This window comes from Neophocaena asiaeorientalis, unplaced genomic scaffold (assembly GCF_003031525.2).
Source record: "Neophocaena asiaeorientalis asiaeorientalis breed wild unplaced genomic scaffold, Neophocaena_asiaeorientalis_V1.1 scaffold91, whole genome shotgun sequence".
NCBI classification, from domain to species: domain Eukaryota; kingdom Metazoa; phylum Chordata; class Mammalia; order Artiodactyla; family Phocoenidae; genus Neophocaena; species Neophocaena asiaeorientalis.
In genome coordinates, this window is record NW_020173198.1 from 11681450 (window position 1) to 11707394 (window position 25945).

The 25945-nt window shown below is 44.1% G+C and overlaps 1 protein-coding gene across 3 annotated transcripts in view; it reads right to left on the bottom strand.

Annotated features, from left to right (window-relative positions):
• Window positions 1-1145: 1145 nt before the first annotated feature.
• MRTFB (myocardin related transcription factor B) overlaps window positions 1146-25945 on the bottom strand; it is a 201373-nt gene continuing 176573 nt past the window's right edge. For all 3 annotated transcript variants that reach the window (XM_024744478.1, XM_024744479.1, XM_024744480.1), the window contains 7 exons: window positions 21693-21825; window positions 19916-20902; window positions 18349-18486; window positions 15691-15849; window positions 15290-15427; window positions 8933-8993; window positions 1146-6835 (listed from right to left, as the gene is read on the bottom strand). In XM_024744478.1, the coding sequence (XP_024600246.1) occupies window positions 6300-6835; window positions 8933-8993; window positions 15290-15427; window positions 15691-15849; window positions 18349-18486; window positions 19916-20902; window positions 21693-21825 (2152 nt within the window). In that variant the 3' untranslated portion in view covers window positions 1146-6299. The remainder of the gene's footprint in view (window positions 6836-8932; window positions 8994-15289; window positions 15428-15690; window positions 15850-18348; window positions 18487-19915; window positions 20903-21692; window positions 21826-25945) is intronic.

The window sequence follows — 25945 nt, forward strand, 5'->3', positions numbered from 1 at the left end:
CCCTTGAGGTCTGGGTTTCTTAAATGCTCTGCTGTCGACCCTTCCAGACTTTGTTTCCCAGCACTTCTTGGCCAGATTCTGTCCTTCAGCCCAACTCCGGCATCTAGCCCTCAGCCTGGCACAGAGCAGGGCCTCAGCCAAAATCTCTTTCTTTACTCTGACCTCACCCAAGTGGTTTTTCTCTGTTTGGAATGTCCTTTACACGTCCTAACACATCTCTTCCGGCACCTTCCCTAAAGCTCCCAGCTCTGTCCCTTGCTCATTCCTGGAACTGCCTGGGGCACTGTCTCTGTTCCCTCGGACATGATTTTCTCTCCCCGAGGGGAGGATCTTGGCTGGTAACATGTGATGTTACAAATGTCTTAGTCCGTTGGAAGCATCATCTACTTACTGGTCTGTTGAGGCTGCTCCCTTGGTCCCTAAAGGTAGCGGATAATGAACATTTTGTTCTATTTAGGCAACCAGTGATCTTTCTTTTCTCCCTCTCTGAGGGTGATATGACACCCACTTTCATAGTCAGATATTGATATGAAAGTTTGGGCTGTTAGTCAGGTTTACCCATTACTGTTTTATGTCATCAAAACTCTATTTTAACCATGGGCTTCTGGGTTGAAAATCAAATGCCATCTTACTAAAATAAACTGAATTCTAAAGACCATTTCTTTAGGTCTATAAAAGCACCTCATAGAAATAGTTGCTTCTGAAATGTGGCTGAACTGAATGATTACCCGGGTCTTTTGGGAATCGTGTTGGTGGCTCATTTATTACTGTCAAAGCGAGAGCCAGTTTTCCCCAGGCATGTGTGTACACACCCACCCCCGGGGGACCACAGCCTTCGCCACGTCTCTCATTCGGGGTTTCCTTATGATTGTGGGAGAATGCACACGGTTTTGGTGTCAAATCTTGTCATGGTCAAGTTCAGCTAGGTAACCTGTTTCTATTTTGTATCCCACGATCCTGGACCTGGGCGAGGGGATGTGTGCACTGGATGTGTGATTCACAAAACCTGCCTCAGCACGCCCGCTTGTTGTGTCTGGTGACTGCTGTAAGGCTTGCTCTGAAGGCAGTGTCTCCTCCCCACCTGCCCCCCTCAGCTCTCCTGACCCCATAGCATGTGGTCTTTCCTCTGCATAGTAAGAATCATAGTACGTCAAAATGTTTTTATTTGAGACACAAAAATGCAAAATTGCTGAGATATCAAACATTTCCCGGTCAGCTACAATACGGCCACTATGTACAAAAGATCTGATAAATGTGCACACATATAAAAATACAGTGTGCGCTACCTATGTACAGTACATGTGCAAAATGTATGGCATTCAAACGTGACATGGAATTGATTTCAGGGGTGCAAACAGCAAATACAAAGGCATCATGGTTTTTCTTTTAAAAAACAACATAAAGGCAATACATGAATGGACCCCCGATTGCCATAGTTTTTTATTAAACTAGTGCTTTGATAAGCAGGGCTCTGCAGATTGGTATCTTTCTCCTTTTTTTCATAGAGTGAGATGCTAAGACATAATGTGACAATGAAAATAAGAAGAGAAACACCTATCACGTCGTATTTCTATTGCAAGCAAGAGAAGAAAACTAATTTGTACGTAGAAAGGAAAAAACTCTGTATTACTGCTAAATACGTATTATTCTTAACCCAACAAAACAAATCTATACTATTTTACATGAAAACAATAGAGAAATATCTACATCTTTGTGAAAATTATAACCTTACACGGATAATACCTTTTTGGGACTGATTTTTGAGATCTCATTAGTCTCAAATTTTAAATAAAAAGTGCCTCCTTTTGGCAAATACTTGGCAATGCCTTTGGTTCCATTGAAGCAAGTTTGCATTACTATTAGTTTTTCGAGGTTAAGTGCTTTTGGTAGCAACTAAACCCTTTCCTAAATGCTTCCTCCTCCTCCTAAATCAGCAAGTTTCCTTACAGCATAATGTGGAGAGGTAATCGTTATGAGTCTCGGTGATTCTATGAACTTGGTTAAAGCTTTGTCTTAGTAGTTGGCACAAAGCTCTGTTGAACACGACAGCTATGTTGAGATCGCCAATGACTTGTTTTATTTGATTCCAGACAGCACCTTGCAGATCCGAGATTGCCATCCTCTTGTCACAGAATCGTGACATTTTCCAATGATTCACAGAGCAACGTGTTTGCATGGAGGGGAAGAGCTCTTTTGTAAACATGTGCAGCTTTTTGAATTACAGGCCTCAAATCAGAGATTTCAGGCAGAAACCCTTTGCAATGATGCATTTCCTCAAATACTGCAAGAAAGGGTGAATGGGGACAAACATAGACCTGCTTATTGCCATGCAGTCACTTCACAAGTAAAAACGTAGCTCAGAAACATCGCTGAATGAGCAAGTTATCAAAGGTTTGAACCAGGAAGAAGAATGACTACACATTAATTGTTATTTTCCAGTTTTGACTGAAACCACTTAAAAGATGCGCTGAAATGCAGTTAGGATGCTCTCCAAATACACATTTCTGCACTTGTGAGCTGTGTTCCTTTGATAACCCTGACCTTCCAGTTAGTGTTCTTTGAGAGTGTGGGCTAATTTTGTGGCCTCCAGGCAGGGGACACTTTGCCTGGTGTCCTGCTCTGGTGCCAGTGGTCGGGACTGATGTGGTGGTGACGGATGGCGACACGCAGAGGGCTATTTGCGAACCTGCTGTGGAGCCCCGGGTGGCTCTGCTGGTGGACACTGACAGCTAGTCTCTTGGAAGTTCTTGAAACAGCCCCTGGCTGCCACCCTCCACCTGGCTCATGGCAGGAGCCACCAGATGGGCCCCAGAAACAGCATGAGGGTATGGTGCAAACCCGGCCAAAGGCTGTTTGTGGACAGTAAAGGGACGGTCCCGGCACTGTTGTGGCTGGTTTCAGCTTGGGAATTGTGAAAGGACTCTGGAGAAAGCTGTGTGGCCTGGAATGATCTGGGGTTGATCTGGGGTAGAGGAAGCCTGAGTCAGCTTTGGTGACAAAATGGGTAACACTCCTGATCCATCATCACTCGGGGTCCACCGGCTGCACAGCTTGTGACGGTGCCCTCTACAGGTGGCAGCTTGGGGCGCACACCACACTGCCTTTGCCACGATTCTGAAATGGCACTTCCATGGCTCACACAACCGTGCAGTTTGTAAAAAGGAAATTTTAAGTAAGGTCTTTTTTTTGTGCCATAAAAATATTCATATAAAACAAACACAAATAGTATCTGAGCAAGAAGTTCCATGAATTCAGACTACATCTATGAACAAATATGTGGCAGATGCTATACAGTAGGTTGCACATTTCAGGAAAAACACCAGAACGTGAACCACTCACACTGTCCTAAGGTTTCCCAGTACATGCTTTGCTGAAACGTACAAGATGACCACATATGCCTGAAGCTTCGGCGTAACTTTCTATTCCTCCCGTCCTTAATGACAAGACCTGACACCTATATACACTAGCAGGGTAAGCTTGATACTACTGTGTTTCAGGAATATTTAGGAAATACGACTGGCTATGAGATCATGTTTCTAGGAGTTGGTATGCTGCTCTGCAGGATGGTACACAACAGCACCACTTCTAAACCACACACCTGAACATCCAACCAGTGCTTCTGCCCTCTGTTTAAAGGGCTGTGAAGCTCACCTCACACCCAAGACCGTCTTCTTCGGTAAACACACGCCTTTCCCATTGCGCTTACCATCACGTTCACTGAGTTAGGGCAGAGGGGCTGTGATCACAGAATGTCACCTTTGGTCACGTCACACGCTGCACACAGTCTGTGTCCTTGCTCTAGCCTGGAACATTAGCTGAGACCCTGGTGAGCAGCACTGGTGTCACAGAGGCCCAGCTGGCTGCTCAAACCAGGACGGAGGGCCGGGTGGAATGCCGCGAGTAGGTGGCTGGTAGAGTCAGTACTAGAGGCCCCTTGCCTGCCTTTAAAGGAAATGCTGGTACGTGAAGGTCTGAACAGACACGTGAAGTGGGCACTTCAGCAATTTGTAGTCGAGAGACCAGGCTCATAAGATGGCATTCTTTGCAATGCAGTGTGTATTTTTGGAGAGCAACCTTCCTGTGGCATGTTTCAAATCTATATTAAAAAAGCAGTAAGGGGAGCTGAGGGCTAGAGAACAATCTATGTACACAATTCGGGATGATGGAAACAGAAAGTTACTCAACAAGAGCCAGCACCACTAGCTGTTCAGTTGCCTCCTGCTGACTCACTGATATTTGGTGCTAATTTAATAAGCCATTTAAATCTGAATGAAGATGATGCTTAGAGTCTAAGTGTGGACCACATAAGCCCCAGACAAAAACCCAGGGCCCAGACTTCCCCTAAGAAAAGTACCTTCCCGGGTCAACAGCCCTGCCCCTGGCCACAGGGCCTCTGAAAGGAACTGACTCAAGATGCACGCCATGCCCAGGACGTTAACTGTCCCATTGGGCTTGGTCAGATGGCGGCGCTGTGGTTAACGGTTACTGGCTCCCACACGTTGGATTACCAATTGCTAAACACTCGAAGTACCTACTGCAGACCACACTGTGCATGACTGCCTCTGCTTGAATCATCCAGAAGCACTTTCCAGTTGGGAGGGCTTTCAACTGAGGGCTCGAGGGCTGTGGGCAACTGAATACTGGGAAAATGGACTTTTCTTACATGTAGTAAAATTTACAAACTGAAATAAAAATATACAGTAAGATCAGTTCTTAGGCAGAACACAAACCCAGAAATGATTCACAGACTGTTTCCAAGTAGTGGGTCAGGTTCCCACAGTGACTTGCAAGAGGCAACTTTCACCATTTAACAGCCCAGGGAAAAAACCTGACCGTACGTAGGGTTTATACAAGGTGAGGTGGAGAGCACAATGATGTTATGTAATAAAAACCTCCACACTTTGGGGTAGATTTCAGGTGGGGGTTTTTTTCAGTTATTTATATTTTATCATATACTTACTTAAATGACTAGCTTGATTGAAATAATCTTGGAAATCCTGTGATAGTTGGCATATTAGAAAATTATGAAACTACTCAACAAATCTTTTTTCTATATAAAAAACTAATAAAACCTCCAGTTTTTCAATCTTCAGCTTGATGATATAGTGAGAGCTCAGGTATGACATCCAGTTACAAGCCTCTAAAACAGTAACCAGGGATAAGCGACAGAGAAGAGGACGGCCAGGGCTGGGCCCACTGGCCAACCTGGCGACACTGTCTCACCTGTAACCGTTGTAGGAATGTCCTAGGTTGATGATAGACTTCTCCCTTGCCTTCTTTGCAACTCACCAGCTCAGAAATATATTTTATGCTAAAGCCTTTTCTTGGTTCTTTGAGATGGGTCTGGTTACCTGAAAGTTAGTCAGCAATTCTTTAAATACGGAAATACATGTGGCTCAAGTACTCCAGAAATATTAGAGTTATTACAAGAAGTAGGACCACTGGGTACCTAATGCCTTACTCCAGTGTAGGCTGTACACATCACAATGTCAGAGCACACGTACAGATGTCTAAGATACACATTAAAATCAACCTAATCAACCCAGAGGGCTGCAAATAGAATTTTCAGTGTTATCAGTACACCTGACTTCTTACAGTGGATTGTTTATGGCAGTCTTTTGTAGACACTGTCTGGTTATGGTGGAAGAGCTTCCATTTCAATTTAAATTTGGAGATCTAAAGTAAGATTCCCAAAAATCACAAAATAAACTATAACACACAAAAAAATTACATTGGTTTCTGAATGGAACCAAAAAGTCTTCAGTGGGAAGCCGTCACTGAACTGGCTGCTGCTGACCACTGCCCTTGACCCCTGCTGCATCTTGGGCTGGGCTCAGGCCATTTCTAGGAAATACCCTGTGCAGTGGTCTCTCACCTCCCTTCTTTGTGAGTGGAGCCGTCTGCCTTTTATTTAGGGTCTCAAAGTGGCCACAGACGTTTAAATGTAGCTGATGACCAGAGGCCCTGGTATCACCGCCCTGCACACATTACTCTGCTTCATGTTTTTATCTAAAGGTACCTTTTATTCTTTACTGAAGTCTGGAGAAACAGATAAGTCTTCTTGGAGCAGTGTTTTTTCAGAAGGCTCTGTGCTATATTAAATCGTAGGCATTCACTGCTGGATGCAATGAAATGTTTTCAAACTTGGTTTCCAGCCTCTGACCATCCCTCCGTTCTTTCTGTGACAACATATTATAATTGCAATGATGCAACTATGGATCTGTCTCTAAAAACTGACCTTCTCCAATCATCTTCATCTTCTTGACTCTCATGGACTCTGGGATGAGAAATCTGTGCTGTTAGTCCCATGGCAGTGGTAGGTCCTGTGGGTCTAGGAAGTCGGCAGAGAACATGCTCGGAGCAGTGGCGCTGAGAGGAGTGAGTCCCGATGACGTGCCGGGCATGGTAATGTCTAACCACTCCATGTTGTCCAGGTTCGAGTCAGAAAGGTCAAGGGACAGGCAGGGAGTACTCGCAGCAAACTGGGCCTCGGAAGTTTCCATGGGTGAGTGTGAGTGGTCCAGCACGCCGGAGTGACTCAGCAGGTCGTTCTGGAGATCCTCTATCAGGGAGAAGGGTTCCCTGTCCTCGCTGCTGCTTTGCAGTGGAGCAATTTCACTGGCTGAAGGCAAAGTGCCATCCAAGAAAGCTTCTAGTTGGTTCTCTAAGCTGGCAGATAAACTGCTCATAGGTTCTAAGGATATGGGTGGTGCCATTTGGACTTGGGGTGGTGGCCGGGACACCACTGTGCTGACTGGCATTGTGGTGATGCTGGCTGTCACTGGTCTCATTTTGGAAATAGGAGAAGGTTCTTCTTTTATAGGGAGGGAAATCTCTGCAAAATAATTGAAATAATTAATAATGATTTAGTACCATTTAAACGTTTTTTTATTAACTACCAGGGCAATTATTTTGTATTTTTGTGATGACTCATACACGGTCCATCTCAGAGTTAGGAAGAGGATGCTGTTGGTCAGGGACAGTCCTGGATAACCTTTAGGATGATGGATATTTTAGTTAAATAGATAAAACATTTAAGCTGATAACATTCTGATATGCTTTCCATTCTTTTTACTAAGAGTAAGCGTTAAAAGCAGTCTCTACCACCAGGTGGGAACCGATGGTTTTAGATTATTTGATCCTTTTCTTATTCTCAGTCATTCCAGGCTGAAGACAGGCTCCTGTCTTACCCTCTACCTTGAATCTGCTATTACAGTGGCACACCACCCTTACAGTGAATGTCAAAGTGGATACCCTGAGTTTGTACAGGCACGAAGTACATCCTTAATATTTTGAAAGCTCTACTTATATTCTTTTTTTTGTCATTATAGTTGAACTGTGTGCTGAATTTAGCCATTTACATTCTATATAAAGTCCTTAAAAGATACAATGTTCTCATGTCATCTCTGAGTTAAAGCTAACACATCTTTTCCAAGATGAGGTGGATTACCTTATTTTTTTCTTTGTCTCATTTTCTGAGCTCACATAAAATCTTGAGGATTTGGTAAATGTCTTAATAAGCATTAATTACGTGTTATTCCTTGCCAGATCAAGTAGCAAATTAACGGACCATCTGCTATAGATACCAGTGTTCACTTAGCTACATATATTTGAATAAAATATCCTTTTCACTTTCTTATGAGTATTTGACTGGTTTCATTTATATGTAGATACACCAGGAAACGTATTTAATAATCGCTCTTACAATTCAGTGACTGGGATGCATAAATAAGTGAGAGAAAGAACTTACAACCTGATTGCTATACGTGAACTGTACACTGTGGGCACTGCCTGTTTTAGGACAGTTATGCTGCTCTTCATTACCTGTTGTCATCTCTAGAATTGTTTTGAAAGCTGAAAGTGCAATCTAAATAATTAGTTTTACAATCAACTATTTAAATTTCTGTTCTCATTATTACTGGTATTAGTATACAGTAAGATAAAATAACATACTCATTGGATACTTTGCCATAAAAAATCATCCCTTTTAGAAAATAACTCAATTGTTATTTTGTTACTGTGACTTTGTCATATTTTAATTTCCAAGTTTAGGCTGTAAACATTATTCTTTTTAATCATTTCCAAAAGTATTTTCACCAGATTTGGCAAAAAGCATTTTATTATTTTTTTTTAACCTTAAATTCAGGCCATGGTATATCTATTTCTTTAATTTCCATAGTTTAGATATACATCAGCACATGTAGATCTATAGTCAAATATGAAGAATTTTCTGTGTTTGTCAAACATTACGACAAAATCATTAACCTCAAAATCAAATAGAACCTGCTATGAATGGAGAAATTTTGATCACTTTAAAAACCTGAATAAAACTCTTTCACCAAGGTAATTTGATAATACTTAAAAAATATTCCAAAACAGCATCTGAAGTTTTGAAACTTATTTTTAAAGATATGTAAGCTGAGGCAGAGAGATCCTTGATTTTTTTTTTTTTTTTTTGTGGTTAACGTCCCTTATCCCTTTTTAAGATGACAAATTGTAAAAATCTAAGGTTTTCAATCATATGTAGAAAGTGCTTGCCTTTGAATTTTAAGGAAGTTACTAGAGCCCAAGCTAGGTAGCTAGGTTTTATGAAACATGCACAATGAATTTTCATCCCATCACAACAACATTTACGTGGAGTAATTCTGAAGTTTTTCAATGTGGTCTTTAAATCTGGTTCTCCTGAGCTATTTTGAGGTAGTCTATCAACAGGCATACATCTATTGCTAAATCTATTAAATTATTGTGTTATGGTGAAACAATGGCTTTTCCTTCATTTTAATCACCTAAATTTAACAGCTTTAAAAGAGTAAACTGAGGTAGAATTAGAAGAATATGTTTCTCACTACTCAGATACGCTGTGAGCTCTAGAGGAAAACTTGCATAAACCTGTGATAAGACCCTTGTGGGGTCTGATGTGACTTTGACCCACCTCCGCTTTTAATAAGGATGTCAAAGAGGTCGTCCATCTGCTGACTGTGTGCATTGGAAATCTACAACAAAGGAGAATATACGTTAGCTTTCTTTCGTACAAACCTGGAAGCATTAGACAACTGGGAGCACTTACGGACCTTACAGAACATCTAGCCTAATCTATCATTTGATAATTTTGAAAACGCTGAGGTCACCTGAGACATTACACCATTTTCCCAATGTGTCACAGCTGGTAAGTTGACAGAGTGAGAATGGGGTGAAAAAATTGTAAAAAATCTAAGATTTTTTTTTACCCAGCTCAGCCGACTTATACACTTATTTTCTATCACTGGTTGCATTTTGAGAGGCCTCTGACGCTTTCTTTTAAAAATGTCTTTATTCATTTGCATTTATGTAAAAATATAAGATATGTATAAAGGTGCTCATACTATATTTTTTCAGCTTTATTGAGAGTTACCTGACATACAAAAAACTACACTTACATAAAGTATACAGTTTGATAAGTTTTGACATATGTATACATCGACAAAACTATCAACACAGTCAAGATAATGAACACATCCGTTTCCCCTAAAGTTTCCTCATGCTCTTTTGCAATGCTCCTTTCATCCCCAGGCAAACCCAGTGATCTGCTTTCCTTGATTACAGATGAATTTACGTTTTCTAGAGTTTTATATAAATGGAGTCATACAGTATGTACTTTCTTTAGCAGGGGGAGGGTAAAGGAGGCTTCTTGCATTCAACATAATAAATTTGAGATTTAACCATGCTGTAGAGTACAGCTGAGGAACAGCTCACTCCTTTTTCTTGCTGAGAAGTATTCCACTGTATGGAAATATCAGTTTGTTTGGATTGTTGGTATTTTTTGGCTATTACAAACAAAGGTGCTGTGAACATTTGTGTACAAGTCTTTGTATAGACACAACGCTTTCTCTTCTCTTGGGTAAATATTCAGGAATGGGATGCCAGAATCATAGAGCAGGTGTATGTTCAACTTTCTTAAGAGATGGCTGTTTTCCAAAGTGATCATATTGTTTTATATTTCCACAGCAATGGATATTTCCAGTTGTTCTCCATTCTCGTCAACACTTGGTATGGTCAGTCATTTTAATTTTAGACATCTAACAGGCGAGTAGTGGTATTGCATTGTGGTTTTAATATGCATTTCCCTAATGAGTAATGATGTTGAGCATCTTTTCATGTGCTCACTTGTCATCTGTGTATCTTCTTTGATGAAATGTCTGTTCCAATCTCTGCTTACTCCAGAAATTCTCATGCATACTATTTGCATGGTATATCTTTTTCCAATCACTTACTTTCAACCCGTGTCTTTGTATTTAAAGTATGCCTCTTGTAGATGCATATATTAGTTATCTATTGCTGTATTACAAATTAGTCCAAAAAAACTTAGTGGCTTAAAACACTAAACAGTGATGTTCTCTCACAGTTTCTGAGGGTCAGGAATTTAGGAATGGTTTAGATGGATAGTTCTGGCGTGGGGTCTTATAGGATGTGGTAGTCAAGATGCTGGCTGGGTTACAGCCATCTCAAGGCTGGAGAATGTCCTTGTAAAGGTGACTCACTTCATGACTGACAAGGTGGTGGTGGTTGATGGGAGGCCTCAGTTCCTCTTCACATGGGCCTCTGCAGAGCGCTGCTGGACGGTCCACACGGCATGCTCCCCACAGCCAGTAGTCCAAGAGAGCGCAAGCAGGGTGGCTTTTATGACCTAGTTTCAGAAGCCACACACCATCTCTTCTGCCAATTCTATATGTTAGAAGCAAGTCACTAAGTTCAGCCCAGGGAGGGATGTAAAAGAATTTGCAGATGTATCTTTTTTTTTTTTTGCGGTACGCGGGCCTCTCCTGTTGTGGAGCACAGGCTCTGGACGCGCAGGCCCAGCGGCCATGGCTCATGGGCCCAGCCGCTCCGCGGCATGTGGGATCTTCCCAGACCGGGGCATGAACCCGTGCCCCCTGCATCGGCAGGCGGACTCTCAACCACTGCGCCACCAGGGAAGCCCCTTTATTAGTTATTTTAAGTATTATAGCTATATATTTTATAAGCCCCTCAAGACAGTGTCATTTCTTATAATACAGGTTTTCTAGTAATGAATTCTTAATTTCTCCTTACCTGAAATTCTCTCTAGTTCACTTTCATTCTTTAAGGATATTCTTACTTGATATAGAATTGTAGGTTGACAGTGACCCCACCCCCAGCCCCCCACAAGAACTTTAAAGATGTCGTTCCATTCTTTTCATGCTTCCATAGTTTCTGATGGAAAGTCAGCCATAAATCAAATACAGTTGACCCTTGAACAACATGAGGGTTAGGGGCACTGCCCACCACCCTCAAGCAGTTGAAAATCTATGTATGACTTAATTTTTTAAAATTTATTTTTGGCTGTGTTGGGTCTTTGTTGCTGCACGTGGGCTTTCTCTAGTTGCAGCAAGTGGGGGCTACTCTTCGTTGTGGTGCGCGGGCTTCTCACTGTGGTGGCTTCTCTTGTTGCTGAGCACGGGTTCTAAGTGTGCGGGCTTCAGTAGTTGCGGTACGTGGGCTTCAGTAGTTGCAGCACGTGGGCTCTAGAGCGCAGGCTCAGTAGTTGTGGCGCACAGGCTTAGTTGCTCCGTGGCATATGGGATCTTCCTGGACCAGGGCTCGAACCCGTGTCCCCTGCATTGGCAGGAGGATTCTTAACCACTGTGCCACCAGGGAAGCCCCATGTGTAACTTCATAGTTGGCCCTCCATATCCATGGTTCCAGCCAACCACAGATTGTATAGTACTGTACTATGTATTTACTGAAAGAAATCTGTGTATAATGGACCTGTGCAGTTTAAACCGTGTTGTTCAAGGGTCAAAGGTGGTTGTTCAAGGGTCAACGCTAGTTGTTACCCTGTGTGTATTGTACTGCTTTGCTCTTGATGCTTTCAAGATTTGGTCTTTAAATTTGGCTTCCAGCAATTTGACTGGGATATGATGAGGCCTTCTGTTTTATCCCATTTGGTGTTCATTGAGCATCTCAAAGCTGTAAACTTGGCTTTCATCATATTTGTAAAAGATGTGACCAGTATTTCTTAAAATATTTTACCTGCCTCATTCCTTTCTCTCGTCTCCTGGGACTCCTATCATACCCATGTTAGACTGTTTGATGTTAAATAACAGGTCTCTGAGGCTGTGTTCACCTTTTTTTAACACATTATTGACCAGAGATGTATTAATACGTCTTTTGTTACCCGAACATTATTGACTGGAGACGTATTAATACATTTTTAGAGAGTGATACAATTAATATCACTGTGCGAAGTTGTTAGAGCGTAAAATTGATCAAGGGTTCATTATACAACCTATGATTGTCCTCATCATTCACATTTCTTCCTCTGTTAGGTTTTTGTTCCAACCTTGTGTCTATTATAAATGTAAATTTTTCAAAAGTGACGCAGCGCGAAATTTTGAGTGAAGAGTTTTTCAGTGAATGTTTATGCATATACTTTCTGATTGTCTGAGCGACATATATGCTAGTGTCTCGGAAGTTCTCATAGTACTTCAGAATATAGTTCTGATTCAGATGATGTGACTACTAGACCAACAAAAAGACAGAAAACCTTAGTGATTGATACTGATATGGAAAGTGAAAATGAAACTCACGGTGCTGGAGAATGCTCCTTTGCTTCTACAGAAGAGTGGATTGAAGACAACATTTCATGAAAATTAGAAGACTTTACAGGTGTGTCAGGTGTAAATACTGAATGTAATAACCCACGAAGTGGTAGTGAAATAACAGAATTAATTTTTGGCTGGCCAAAATAAAAATTGCCAGCCACGGGCATTAATTTCTGCAAAAATCCCACGGTCAATAATGAGCTAAAATCTTTTTTTTTTTCTCTGTTATTCAGATTGGATAAATTCTATTGATCTTTCTTCAAGTTCACTTTTTTACCTCTGCCATCTCCATTCTGCAAAGATCTATAATTTTTTTCATTTCAGACACTGTAATTTTCAGTTTTAGAATTTCCATTCATTAAAAAAAGCATCTCTATATCTGCTTACATTCTTTATCTTTTCCTTCATTACAGTTATATTTTCTTTTACATTATTGGTAGTTATAATAGTTGTTTTAAAATTTTGTGTGCAAATTCTAACATTCAAATCAGCTGGGGGTTGGTCTTAGCTGATTGCCTTTTTCCCTTGAGAAAGGGTCACACTTTCCTGATTCTTTGTACATTGCCGACTTATGAACGGCTGTCGTGGATATCAAATCGTGGAGACTGTATTCTGTCATTTTTCTCAGATGAATGGTTTCTTTTGTTTTAGTAGGCGGTTAACTTGGGTTGGACTTGAACCTCAAAATGTTTCTTGGGCAGCAGTTCCAATCTCAGGTCAGATCTTTTGTCTTTAGCTGATCTGCTACGACTCTACTCCCTACCTATGTGGCTTAGGGGTCAGCCCAGAGATGTGGGCAGACAGAATCTGGGCATCTCCTCTCTCAGTTGAGAGCAACCCAGAAGGCAAGGAACCAGTCCTCTGGTTTCCCAAGGCATAAAGGCTGTGGTTTTTCTACCAGTAACCTCACCGCTTAGCTTGACCCCAGAGTAAAAGCAGCAGAAAAAGGGAACTCATGCCATCTAACTCCCTCCCCTCAGTACAGACTCCTCATCAGAATATGACTCTTTCTAGTCACTCTTCAGTGACTTCACAGAACTGCTTTTTGTGTTATGACCAGGCTTTAGAGCTGTTATCTGTGGGAAGACTGAACTGGTAGGGCCTTACTTATTAGCCAGTAGTGGACCTGGAAGTCCGAGTAAATGTATTTTAAAAACCTCAGCATCCCTGGACTTTGATGCTCAGTGGTATATAAAGAGGAACCACAGCTAGCTCCCCATCCGAACAGAACTTGATGCATGAACCAGAGATGGACAAAGGGCAGGGATTCCACTCAGCTCTCTTAGGTTAAGGGGAGAAGATGATTCTCTGTTGTCGTCACACTGGTGAAGGAAACGGTACAGAGTAACCCATACGTGAGAGCCAGATTTGGAAGGATTTTCTTGAAGACATGTTCCTTCTGGGTGGAGCAAGGGGAGCAGAGCCTGGGCCAGCACCGTTTGTTTCACCTCTTCTTGCAGTCTCTAAACCTGGCTTCTGAAAGTGGCCTTCCTCACACACAGGGGCCCTGGCTGAGTCTGGAACTAAAGGAACGTCTTACAGTTAGTCACCTTCCTTCGGCAGTAAGTGGATGCGAGGAAGCACGTGCAAACTGTCTGCTTCCTCGAGGAGGCAGCCTGCCCGGGCACCCTGCATGCCCTGTGTGAGTGTGCCACACCAGGCACTCTGGCCGCCATGGAGCAGTGTCTGCAGCTGCTCGCTGGGGCGACCACATAGGTCAAGGTGGCCACGGCTGCCGCTTGCGCAGGAAGTGCTGAGTCCTTGGCCCCACACACCCCCCTGCACGAGGAGGCCCCAGGGAGTTGCATGGGGACTGTGGGAGCAAGGCAAGCAGCACAACTCTACCGGTGCAACTGCTGTGGCTGTGAAAGCAGAAGGTCTACCTCTGATCAGCACACCTCTCCCTCCACTGTCAGCACCCGTGCGGTGGCATCAGGTTCACTCCCTGCATCCTCTTGTGAGGCTGGGGTTCTTTCTTGAAAGTGAGCTGAGTTTTAAGCTTTAAATAGGCAGCGAGCCCAGGAGGAGCGTTCAGGGCAAGGTCTGATGAGACTGTCGTTCTCGGTGCCCACCGGAGGCCAGGTGCTCTTACAAGCAGGAGCTCTATCTCTCTTTTTCCGTCTCTGGAATAGGTGCGGCTCGTCCTATTTTATCAAAGCAACAAGGCAGGCTCAGAGGAGAGGGACGCACGGTTATGAGGCGGGAATCGGTACGTGGCGGGGCCGGGAGGGCCTCAGTCTGTCCCTTCCGAAGTGCATCTGCTCAAAATACGAGCAGCGTGAGCCTGCCTGGAGCAGAGGGTGATGGGCAGTCTGGAAGGCCATCTGGGCAGGAGAGGGTCAGTTTGATGCGGGCCTGACAAATGGTGGCTTTAGAAAAGGGTCCTGTGTAAAATACGTGCCCTGGTCACACATACACACATCTATCCCTAACACAACCCGCCTCTGGCCCCCAGGAGAAGTTAAAGACAGACAAACACTGAAATTCTGAGTAAATAGGAACCGCAGGTTATATGGCTGCTGAAAACCGCTGCGGGTCTCCAAAGTGAATGGTATTTTGATTTTAAATATCATTTAAAAGGCAAGCAAGGCTTACTAGTCATGAAACTTGTCTCTCTTGAGGCAAGTCCATCTTAGACCGGGGCTTCAAGCTGAAGAGGACCCACCACATCAGAGCTGCGGCCTCCTTACCTCTGGAAGGGAAGACTGGGCACTGCGCGTCTGCTTGATGGCTTCCTCGTAGCGGGGAGGGTCTTTCGTCTTGGGGACCGGGCTCCCAAACAGAGAGTGCTGGACCGCAAACTGCTGGGGCGGAGGGGGCGAGCCGGGCTGCGGCAGACAAAGGAGGAGAGTCAGCCCGGCGGCAGGCTGGCCTCCCGGGGATCCTGGGGGGTGAGGCTGAGGCGCCGGGGGGCCGGGCCACCCCCACTGTGCTGACGGCTAAGCTGCCCCGGAACAAGTACTATCCCGGGACTTTCGGCTGTTTCCCCCTGTTAATGCCGACACTCGGCCATCCAGGCCTGAAGCCCGGGACTCTGGGATGAACCTGCACCCTGTATGTGCTGGTACCGCTGCCCCGTGGGCTGGGTTACCTTGTTGGGAGGGTTGGGGCCGTTCTGCAGGGACGGAAGTGGCGTGCTTCTGGGTTGAAGGATGCTGCTGTTTGTCTTGTTGATAAAGGGCTGCTGCACCGCTGGAGCGGGTGGTCTCTGATACGGAAGAACCGTATTGGATGCTGAGTTTGTGAAAACCTGTAATGAATAAATATTTGCCCATCATCAATTTGTTCTTCTGCTCTTCCTAATAAAGAAAACCACATTTTAGAACGGGTTCGGGACTTCCCTGGTGGTGCAGTGGTTAAGAATCTGCCTGCCAATACAGGGGACATGGGTTCAAGCCCTGGTCTGGGAAGATCCCACATGCTGCGGAGCCACTAAGCCCGTGCGCCACAACTACTGAAGCCTGCGCTCTAGAGCCCAAGTGCAGCCAAAAAAAAGAAAAAATAGAACAGGGGTTGGCAAATGTTTTCTGTGAAAGCCACGGAGCATATAGTTTAGGGCCGGGCGCTGTGCAGCAGCTGCTGTAACTGCTGGCCCTGCCCTGCAGCCCCCCCACAGGCCGCGACTCCCTAGCGTCAGTGGTCTCTGTCATGGACAGCAGCGGGGACAGTGCGCTGTGGGCAAGCTCAGTACGATTCTCCTCATTGGCTCTCAGGGCTCTTTCGCTCATAGCTGCCAAGCCCACCTCTCTCTTCCAGCCTTGCTCCCAGGTGCCAAAGCCACACTTGTAACATTTACAAACACGCATTTGGGACGTCTCAAAGTTAATATGTTCCAAATTAAACTTTCCCCTTTCTTCCCACTGTCCCCAGCCTCTGCGCAAAAATAATTCTTGGTTTTGCCTTTATTTATTTTTGAAACTTAGGTAAAGGGAGCCCTCAGCGCTCACACGTCTCAGACACACCTCCTGGGTCGGGACCTGTGGTCTGCTGTCCTGATCCGGGTCCTCACTATCCATCACTGGAAAACTGCCACTGCTGTCTACCTGCGCCTACCTGCCTGTCAGCCCTCTGCCATGATGACAGTCTCAACACACACACACACACACACACACACACACACACACACACACACACACACACACAGAGCTGCAATCGAGTCCCTCCTACACTCACTGGCTCTTCTTTTTTGGGGTAAAATCCTCATCTTTGGCTGGCATGTCAACCTTCTCACTACCTGGCCCCTTTTCCATCCTAACTGAAAGGCCACACGTGCTGTGGCCACACTCAATTTTCCACTTTTCTGAAAATTTCTCCAAATCCTTGCAAGGCCTCATTTAAAATCTGCCCCCTTCTGAGAAGCTGTTTTCTGCTTTGTCAGGCAGAGGTGAGAACTTCTTCCTGTGGAATTACAAAGTGTGTTGTTTAGCTCCCATCAAGAGCCAACGGTTTTAGGGCCTGTTGCAAATGTATGGCCATAACGTTGATTTTGTAACTGTATTTCACAGAACTGGTTTGCTCATAAAAATTTTAATATACTTTATACTACTAGTATTCTGAAAGAGAAAAACTTAACCTATATATTTTTACTGTAAATGTGTATAAGTATTCCTTAAGCATGAAAGTGTGTGTGTGTGTGTGTGTGTGTGTGTGTGTGTATCCCTCCAAACAGTACAACTTCTCTGGGTGATAAGTTCTATAACTATATTCTTCTTATTTATCCATCTATATGTTGTTTTTCTCTCTCCTCCCTCAAAGAAAACTGTCTTACCATTTGAATATTCACTAAGTTTCTTACTAAACTGTTACTTTTGGGCCCACCTCTAACTCCTTGCTCACTGCACTCCTCAGAGGAGATTCCAAGAGAGCATGTGTGTTAACATGACTGTCGCTGTCCCAAGAGGTCATTTCTGTCTGTTCCTCAAGTTGTTTTTGTCTTAGCCCAGAGAGTTCACGCCAGCCTGGGGCATATCTACAGGTATACCTAATTATCGAGGTTCTTTTACACTGAAGATTAAAATTCTGGGATTAATCATGCTCAAGGATTAAAACAGTAAGATCTACTTTTGAGGCCTTAAGATTTTTCTGGCGAGGAGATGGGCACATAGCTCCACCTACTGGATAAGAGGGAGTCTGGGTGACTTTTGGGGCTCTTCAGCAGAACTCTTAGTAGAAGTCCTGTAGAGGACACTGAGCCCTAGATCAGCACCATCATTTTAAAGATGGGGAAAATGACACTCAGACGGTACATGAATCCTGCATAAGGCACAACACAGAGGAAGTGGTGAGCCAGAATGCCAGCCAGACCTAGGCCGCCTGGCTCTTAATCCCTGAGAAGGCAAACTCTTAAAAATATGTAAAGATCTCACTCAAGATAAACAATTCAACAAGTGTCTTTTTCACCTTCAAATACCTTTTCCCAGGGCACTTTTCTTCCCCCCACAAAATGATTACTTTGAAAAGAAAATTTAAAACCTAGAAAATTCTATATATGAGGATTGAAAAAATAGTTTTGAAACTTTTCTTGGAAAAGGGGCTTAACTGTTAAGATGAGCTATCTTTTAGTAATAAAGAACTCTTTCTGCAGCCAAATGGCATCTGACCCAAAGCTAACCCGGTGGGAGACGGATCACAGAAAAGAACAAACAGGAGCTTCCCACGGAGGAGGCTCCTATAAAGATGCTTGTTGAACGTTCAGCGGATGATAGTACAAAAATCAGCAACAGTCTGTCACTTATTAGCATCCACCAACCTTTCTGACTTGCTGAGGTTGACTGAGCACATGTGGCGTGAAAGTGTCTTGTTTCTGAGGTGCAGCCTGGGCCAGGCCTGAGGACAAGGTGGCAGTTGCTATCTGAGGCTGAGCCTGGATGCCTGTTTGTGGTGGAGTCTAGGAGGGAAAAAAAAAAAAAATCAAATGAATTGTCAAAATCGAGGTTAGAATGAAGAGTTTAGATGTGGAATAACTGGTCACTTGGGGATCACATCTAAAAAAAAAGTAAGATGAAATGTTTATAGATACACACTCCAATTCACTGGCACATAAATTTGAACCTTCGTTTGAAACCAGAGAGTGAAACACCAGACCAGTTATTTCCATGCTCTTACTGTTTCGTAAGTGGCTAAGATTTTCATTTGAAAATTTGGGGAAAATAGATGACTGAAGTCAAAAGAACCTACAGCAGCTCTACACATAATAAGTAGGTCAGGTGTTATAATAATAATTTTAATAGCAGCAAGGAAATTTGTGAGGCCTGACTGTGCAAATTCCTGCTTTTAAGCTGCAATATGTCCTCCCTATGGGAGAGCCAGCCACGGGCTGGGCGCTCACAGGCCCAGAATAAAACGTAATTCCTGTTCCTCGAACATCAACTCTAATGGAAGAGCTGGACAGGAAAACAAATGTTTAGGAAAGCTGTATCACAGAGCAGACTTTCAGTTTCAGACACTCTAAAGATGAAACAGGGGAGTTAGGACTTCAGAACATGCCGAGGGCCCTTGGGTCAGGCCTCCTAAGCCCGGGGATACAAGACTGCTCCTCTCTGGGTGGTCAGGGTAGAGAAGCAGGACTCCAAACGGTTTCTGTGTACCGTGGCCCACATTTTGTTTAAAAAAAACCTTCCATAATCGAGTTGCACAGAAACGGCTGCAGGCAATGCTGGCATAAAAGTAGACTTCATGCTCACCAGTGTTTCATCGTTTCTCAACACCAGCCTCACTCCTGAATCTGTGGTCGCATTCTCCCTAGTTGAGGCATCTTCACCTCAGCGGTGGCTTTTAAGAACTACATTTAGGAGGCAGAGCACAGGAGTGGGCGTGAGAGCAAGAGCTCTGCAGTCCGAGGCCTCGGCTTGAGTGCCAGCTCTGACCTTGGACAACTTATTAAACCTCTGAAGCCCCCGGTTTCCTTTCTAGAAGGGGGCTTTCTCACTTGGGTCTTCTGGGAGAAGGGAGGATTAAATGAAGCATGCCATCTAAAGTATCTGATGCTGTGCCTAGAACACAAAAAGCACTCAGGACAGTAGCTGTCATCATTATGAGAATGCCACTGGTATTTTAAAATGCCTACACATAATAATACTGTGCTAGGGGTGAAAGGCAGCAGAAAGGGAAAAGCACCCCTTGTTTGTTTTTACTATATAAAAACAGTGCTAGCTGTTTGCGTTTGTGAATAACCCCCCAACACGTGCACACGTTTCCTGCAACCGTGAAGCCTGACTTGGCTGCACTTATGAAGCAGCTCAGCTCTGAAATCTCCATAAGCAATTCCTGGTCCATGCAAACGGTAAGGCAAAGGAGTTAGAAGACACACTTCACACCTGGAGTTTGAGGCTGCCTACTGGGAGCTGCACTGAGGTGACACCGGAGCCCTGGATGGACACGGGGAGCAGCAGCTGCGTGGTGTGCGTGGTCAGTAAAGCCTGTGGCTGAGCCACCCCGGCAGGTGGCTGGCCCTGGGAACTCACGTAAAACTGCGGGACGAGGCTTGGTGGCTCGGCCGGGGCCACGGGGACCTCTTGCTTGATCACTATGGCCTTTTTGGCAACGAGGGTCTGGCCGGCCACTAGGCTGGGGCCGTCGGGGACCAGGGCCTCGTCCTTGGCGGCGGGAGCGGTGCCGCCCCGAGCCTGGTCTGACTTGGGGACTGGAGGGGCCGGGGTGCTGGGCGGGGGCTCCAGTGGCCGCTGCTGCTGCCCTCGTTTCTCCACCTCCAGCTGCATCTTCAGAACTTCCACGAGCTTCTGCTCTTGTTCCAGTTTCCGCTTCAGCTCTTCGATCTGCTTCTCTTTCTCCTGGAGCTTGCGGTCCTTCTCGGCCGCGTCGAGCTCCAGGGTGGACAGCGTGCTGCTGGTGGGGCTGAGGCTGTCCTCCGTACTCGTGGCTCGCAGAGGCGACGAGCACAGGAACTGCGACGGGGACATCATGGTCATGATCTCGGTGAACGTGTCCGCCACGCTCGCGTCCTCGGCGCTGAGACTGGACTGTTCAGAGGGTGCGGGTGAGATGGGCAGCGGGGAGCTAACACTGTCCACGTGGGCTGTGCTGCTGGATCCAGCGGATGGCAGCTCTCCCTTGAAAGTGGAGCCTGAGCTGGTCACAGAGTTCTGCAGTGTTGTCACTGGCAGGGCCATGGTAACTTCCGGGTTACTGGGGACGATGGCAGACGTGGACAGGGCCACGATGCCACCGGTAGCAGCACCACCGCTGTTCATTTCCTGGTAGGGTTTCAGGCGTTCAATGAGGTCCAGTTTGGTGCCTGACACCGGAAGACCCCTTAACTTCAGTTCTGTCTTCAGCTCCGACACCTGAAGTACAAACAAATAAGATCTCTTTTTTCGTATTATGACCTTCTCACAAAACTTCAGTGCACTTTTGAGATGGAAAAGGTGCCTATATCTGTCAGACATCTCCGTATTACTACATACATGAAAGTGGGACAGTTCCTTTTTCTTTTTTTTTAACACACAAAAACACACAGAGCTGTAGACCTAAAGGACTCGAAAGGCCAGTGATAAAGCAAGGGTTATTAGAGGGTAATTCCTTTACTATATCAAAAGATTTATTACCAGAAATGATGATGCTAACAGTTACATTTATTGAGCAATTACCATGTGCCAGACACTGCCAGAAGTGCTTTACTCTTTCAGTTACTCTTCACATGAGGTCCAGGTATTATGATTCCCGTTTTACAGATGGGGAGAGGGTGCATCGCTAGTGCAAGCTACCGCAGATAACAGAAGGCTGAGCGGGGGTAGAGCCCAGGAAGGATGGCCCTGGAGATCGTGTTCTTAACTGTTACATTTTCCTGCTTCTCCCAAACTTGGCAACGAATAGGGAAGAAAAAAATCTGCTTCTGGAGTTAGGAGTGGTGTGGTGCTTGCACATGGCATTTGCTCAATAAGTGGAGATTTATTCCTGGTCATTTTAAAGGAAACTTAATGGACGCAGAAAGAAAGGACCTCTAATAAAGGTTATCCTATTGGTGGTAAAGGTGAATATCTATTAGGAACTACCTACACCTGCTAGGCAAATCTGGCAAATCATTTCCATTTTTGTGGTACTTATGGGTGAAGAAACCCCACTTGCAACGATCACCTTTAAGTCATCCAAGCTAGAAGGCAGAGGCCCTGGCTTTCTCATAGGAGCAGATGTATTCTGTCTTGGTGCGTTAGATGTGGTGTTGTTCAAAGCTGGATTCCCACTGTTGTTATTCTTGTCATTGAGTGGCCTTCAAAGGAAAAAGAAAGTTAGAGTTTCTAATAACATAATTTCTGGGATTGACATAGCTCCTGCCAACAATCTGTTAACTTACGAAGAGAAAAATACCTGGTCGTGGATTGGCAGACTCAGTATGGTAGAGACGTCAGTCAAATTAGACCCCAGTCAAAATCCCTGCAGGTTGTGTGTGTTGTTTGCTTGTTTGGTAGAAATTTAGAAGGTGATTCAAAGCTTTATATGGAAATGCAAAGGACCAAGAACGGCCATGACAACTTTGAAGTAAAAAAGCAAAGCTGGAAGCATCATACCACCAGATATCAAAATTTATGGTGATGCTGATGCAAGGACAGAACAACAGACAAATGGGAGAGATTAGAGAATCCAGAAACAGACCCCCAAGTACAAGGACCCTCCAGTCATCACAAAGGCGACACTGCAGTGTGGTGGTTCTTCTCATAAATGCTAATTAGGCTAAATGGGATATTCACACAGAGCAGAACAGGGCTTCTGATCAACCCCTACCCTCACACCATCCCAAAACCTAAATGTGAATTGGAAAACAAACTTTGAGAAGAAAACTTAGGATAATATCTTCATAGCCTTTGATAAGCAAAGATTTCTTAGATAGGACACAAAAAGTACTCACTAAATTTAGGATATCTTTCAGAGGGTGAAAAGTCAAGCCCCAGGAGAAGATTTTGTAATACGTACTTCTGACAAAAGCCTCATCTAGAATACACACAGAAGTCTTGCAAATTAGTAAGAAAAAGAAAAGCCCAATGGGAAATTGGGAAAATCGTGAACAAGCATATCACAAGAAAGTATATCCAAATGGTCGATAAATATGTGAACAAGTGCTTAACCTCATTAGGTATGAATTACAGAATAGACAACAATAAAAATTAACTGCTGCTGTCTGCATCAGGAAAGATGCATCTCACAAACATAATGTTGAGTGGAACTGACCTATGGGATAGGAGTCAGGACAGTCACTGCGGGGGATGCAAGGTGGTGGTAATGGAACGGACAGTGCTCCGTTTCTTGATTTAGGTGGTTACAGGAGTGTGCTTGCTCTGGCATCCATTTTCACTTATGATTTATGGACTTCTCTACCATACACTACATTTTTAAAAGCTTATTTAAGAAATATTGGTGAATCTGTTGCACTAATTTCCCGAAACTCCTTTCCACGTCAAAGCCAGGTCCTCCCGACCCCTTCCGACTGTAATACTCCTGGCAACAATGGCATTTCCTTTTCTGGCTGGTTGATATTCATTAAAGAAAGGTGCACATGGTGGTTGATACTGTACAGCCAATTCCAGTGCAGCCTCAGGCTTTACTGTCAGTGTGAGCTTTGGTACTGAAGCCAAAGAGACCCTGAATTCCATGTTTTGAAATAGGGATCTAGGTCATGGTGCCTGTGGGGCGAGGTCCATGGCTGGATGAGCTTTCTCAAATGGGTTTTAGGAAGCCTGTGTTTGAAGCCAGTTCTGGCCTTGTCAACAGCTAATTCTTGACATACATTTGAGTCTTTTTAAACCTGACTGCATTTTGCTGAAATTAAATACTTGAAGTATTCGAAATGAAGTTTCTTGAAGTTTGGAGGAAATGACAAATATTTGCAAATGTATCACTATTCTTTCTAAAAATTCAACTTTTAAATCTTATTTTAGAATTACGAAAACATTTTAATCATTGTTTCTCAGCCTTATATTCATTATTGTCCCCCCGAGAAGCCTTTTTAGACATTTTTTCCCTAATCACTCTCCCTATGAAATTTTAATACCGTAGATGTACTGCACTTTTGTCCACATACTATGTATGTAGGTCTATTCTTTATTAAATAAAAAGTGTAAAATTCCCTCCAAGGAACTTTTGCTCTTTTGCGAATGATAGGCTCTCCTTGAGAATGCATGATTTTAATTAATTATTCTATTCATGCTGTCTTTTTGGTTGAGATTCTACAATACTCTACTTGTTACTACGATTGACAGTACAGTGTTGAATTCAACTTTTAAAATAACTGAAATAAGTTGGTCTATTTTTTTTCCCAAATCAACCAGAGGGAAAAAAGGGGGATGGATGCCTGATGAATGTGATCACTGTGTAGCTGAGGATCCTGAGGTCCAGAGACCCTCCAGGACCCTTCCTTTCCGTCAGCGTGTGGCCACTCTGGGACTAAGGCCCCATGTCTTCAGGCTCTTGCTTCTTCCAAGATACCAAAGGGCTGTGTTATCAGTAAAATTCCACCGCTGCGGGCACTAGAGAACTGCCACATTCAGTTTCTTGTATGGAATTTCGGTAAAAAGAAACAACGTGTTAGAAAATAACATCTCCATTTTTAGGACCTGGAAATTAAACAAAACTGGCATTCCCTCTTTGGCTGGTGCAATAAGACACAAAAATGAGGGCTCCTTCTTCCTCCTAGTTCTTGGATCTTTTGGGATGATGCCTTCCTGGGGCAGGAGGCTTGGTTACTTCAGTGGCAGGAATGTCTGAGGAGGAGAGGGGGACTGAAGCCTTCACGGAAACACAAAGAACTTCAGAGTTCAGGTACCTCACACCTCAGATGTTTTCTTCCCATCTACAAAGTTGGCCCCATACAGACAATTTCTTGCATTACAGAAAAGACTATTTCATGGACAGACACCACCTTTTATGGGATTTGCAGTTAAGTTTCCTCATCTGGGAACGGGGTCAGGGATAACATCAACAACTCTGAGGGTCACTGTGAGGAGGACGCTGAGCACACGCTCAGGCACTCAGAGTGGCACCTACACGGGAGCCATCGTTGCCGTTATCCTCACTGGTGCCCAGTGGTGGTGACGGTGGGGGCCGCCTCCCCGGGTCCTGGATGAAGCTGTAGAGCAGCGGTGGTTTGTCTTTGATACTCGTCCAGTTCTCTGGCCTTCCCTGGGTCCCTTCCAATGTCAACAGCTCTCTCAGGCCTGCTTGCTCTTAAAATAATAACATGCTACAAAAATTCTTTCTTCCTTCATCTCTGTGCCCTGGTGTTTTCGATTTAAGTACTTCACAGGAAGGCCTGAATGACTAATAGGTCTAATCTTCCTCAAGATATTTGTATCTTACAAGGAAAAAGTGAATTGATAATTATTAGCGTATGAGGAGATATTTCTTAAGGAGACGCTTTTTAGTAAGTCTTAATCCTTTTCTACTCCTAGAAAATAGGGGCTCTCCATGGAGGAGTGCTCAGCCTACGTGTGGAAAACAGAAGTAAAGCTTCTATAGATCATGTAATCATAAACTGAGTGCATGGATCACAGAGTATCATTTTTCCCTGTCATGAGATTTTGGATCTTTTTCTAAAGTTCCTTTTCTCGAGTTGACTGTAAATATTCCTTTTTCCTGAAAAGTGAACGAAATGAAGGACAGAGTCCTTGCATTTTTATCTGTTTCCCAGAAAAGGGTACTGAGGATTTGTTATCTAGAGATTTCCTCTAGTACATAATTAAAATTAGCTGTGCATGTCCTGCTATGAATTCAGTCTCAGAAATCGTCAGAACTTAACCCCTTCTGTCCCTCCTGATTGGGCTCAAACTTTGGAAACCTGTTCCTTCTTCACAGTTATCGCTCACCAAGACCTTTTACTGTCTTTTGAAACATCTGTCACCTGTTCCTGCCTTCCCATTATCAGTGCCCTTTCAACTTCTTGCATCTACTTTATCGCAGAGTTTCTAACTGGTTTTCCTATGTCCAGACTCCCCTCCAATACTGGTGTCAAACTGTTCTTTCATGCATTTTGATTTTACCATGTCACTGTGGCCCTCTGAAACATCCACTGCATCAAGATTAAAGTCGTCCCAACTTCATGTTCCTCTAGACATTGGCTCTACTCAAATCTGTCTTCCACTTTTCTTAAAAACTAACCACATTCTTTATTCGAGCCTTTTTTCCTCACCATGTAATAAATAGGCATTGTTGGCTCTATACTTGCACTCAGATCATTCCTCTTTGCTTGGAAGGCTCCTTCCCAAGGTTCAGGCCCTTTACCATGTAAATATCCCGCCTTTTTCATAAAGCTTTCCCTGACCACTGCAGCCTCCAGCTTTTATGCTCCTCCGTCTTTTTTTTTTTTTTAAACTGTTTATACCAGGTTTACACTTTTTTTT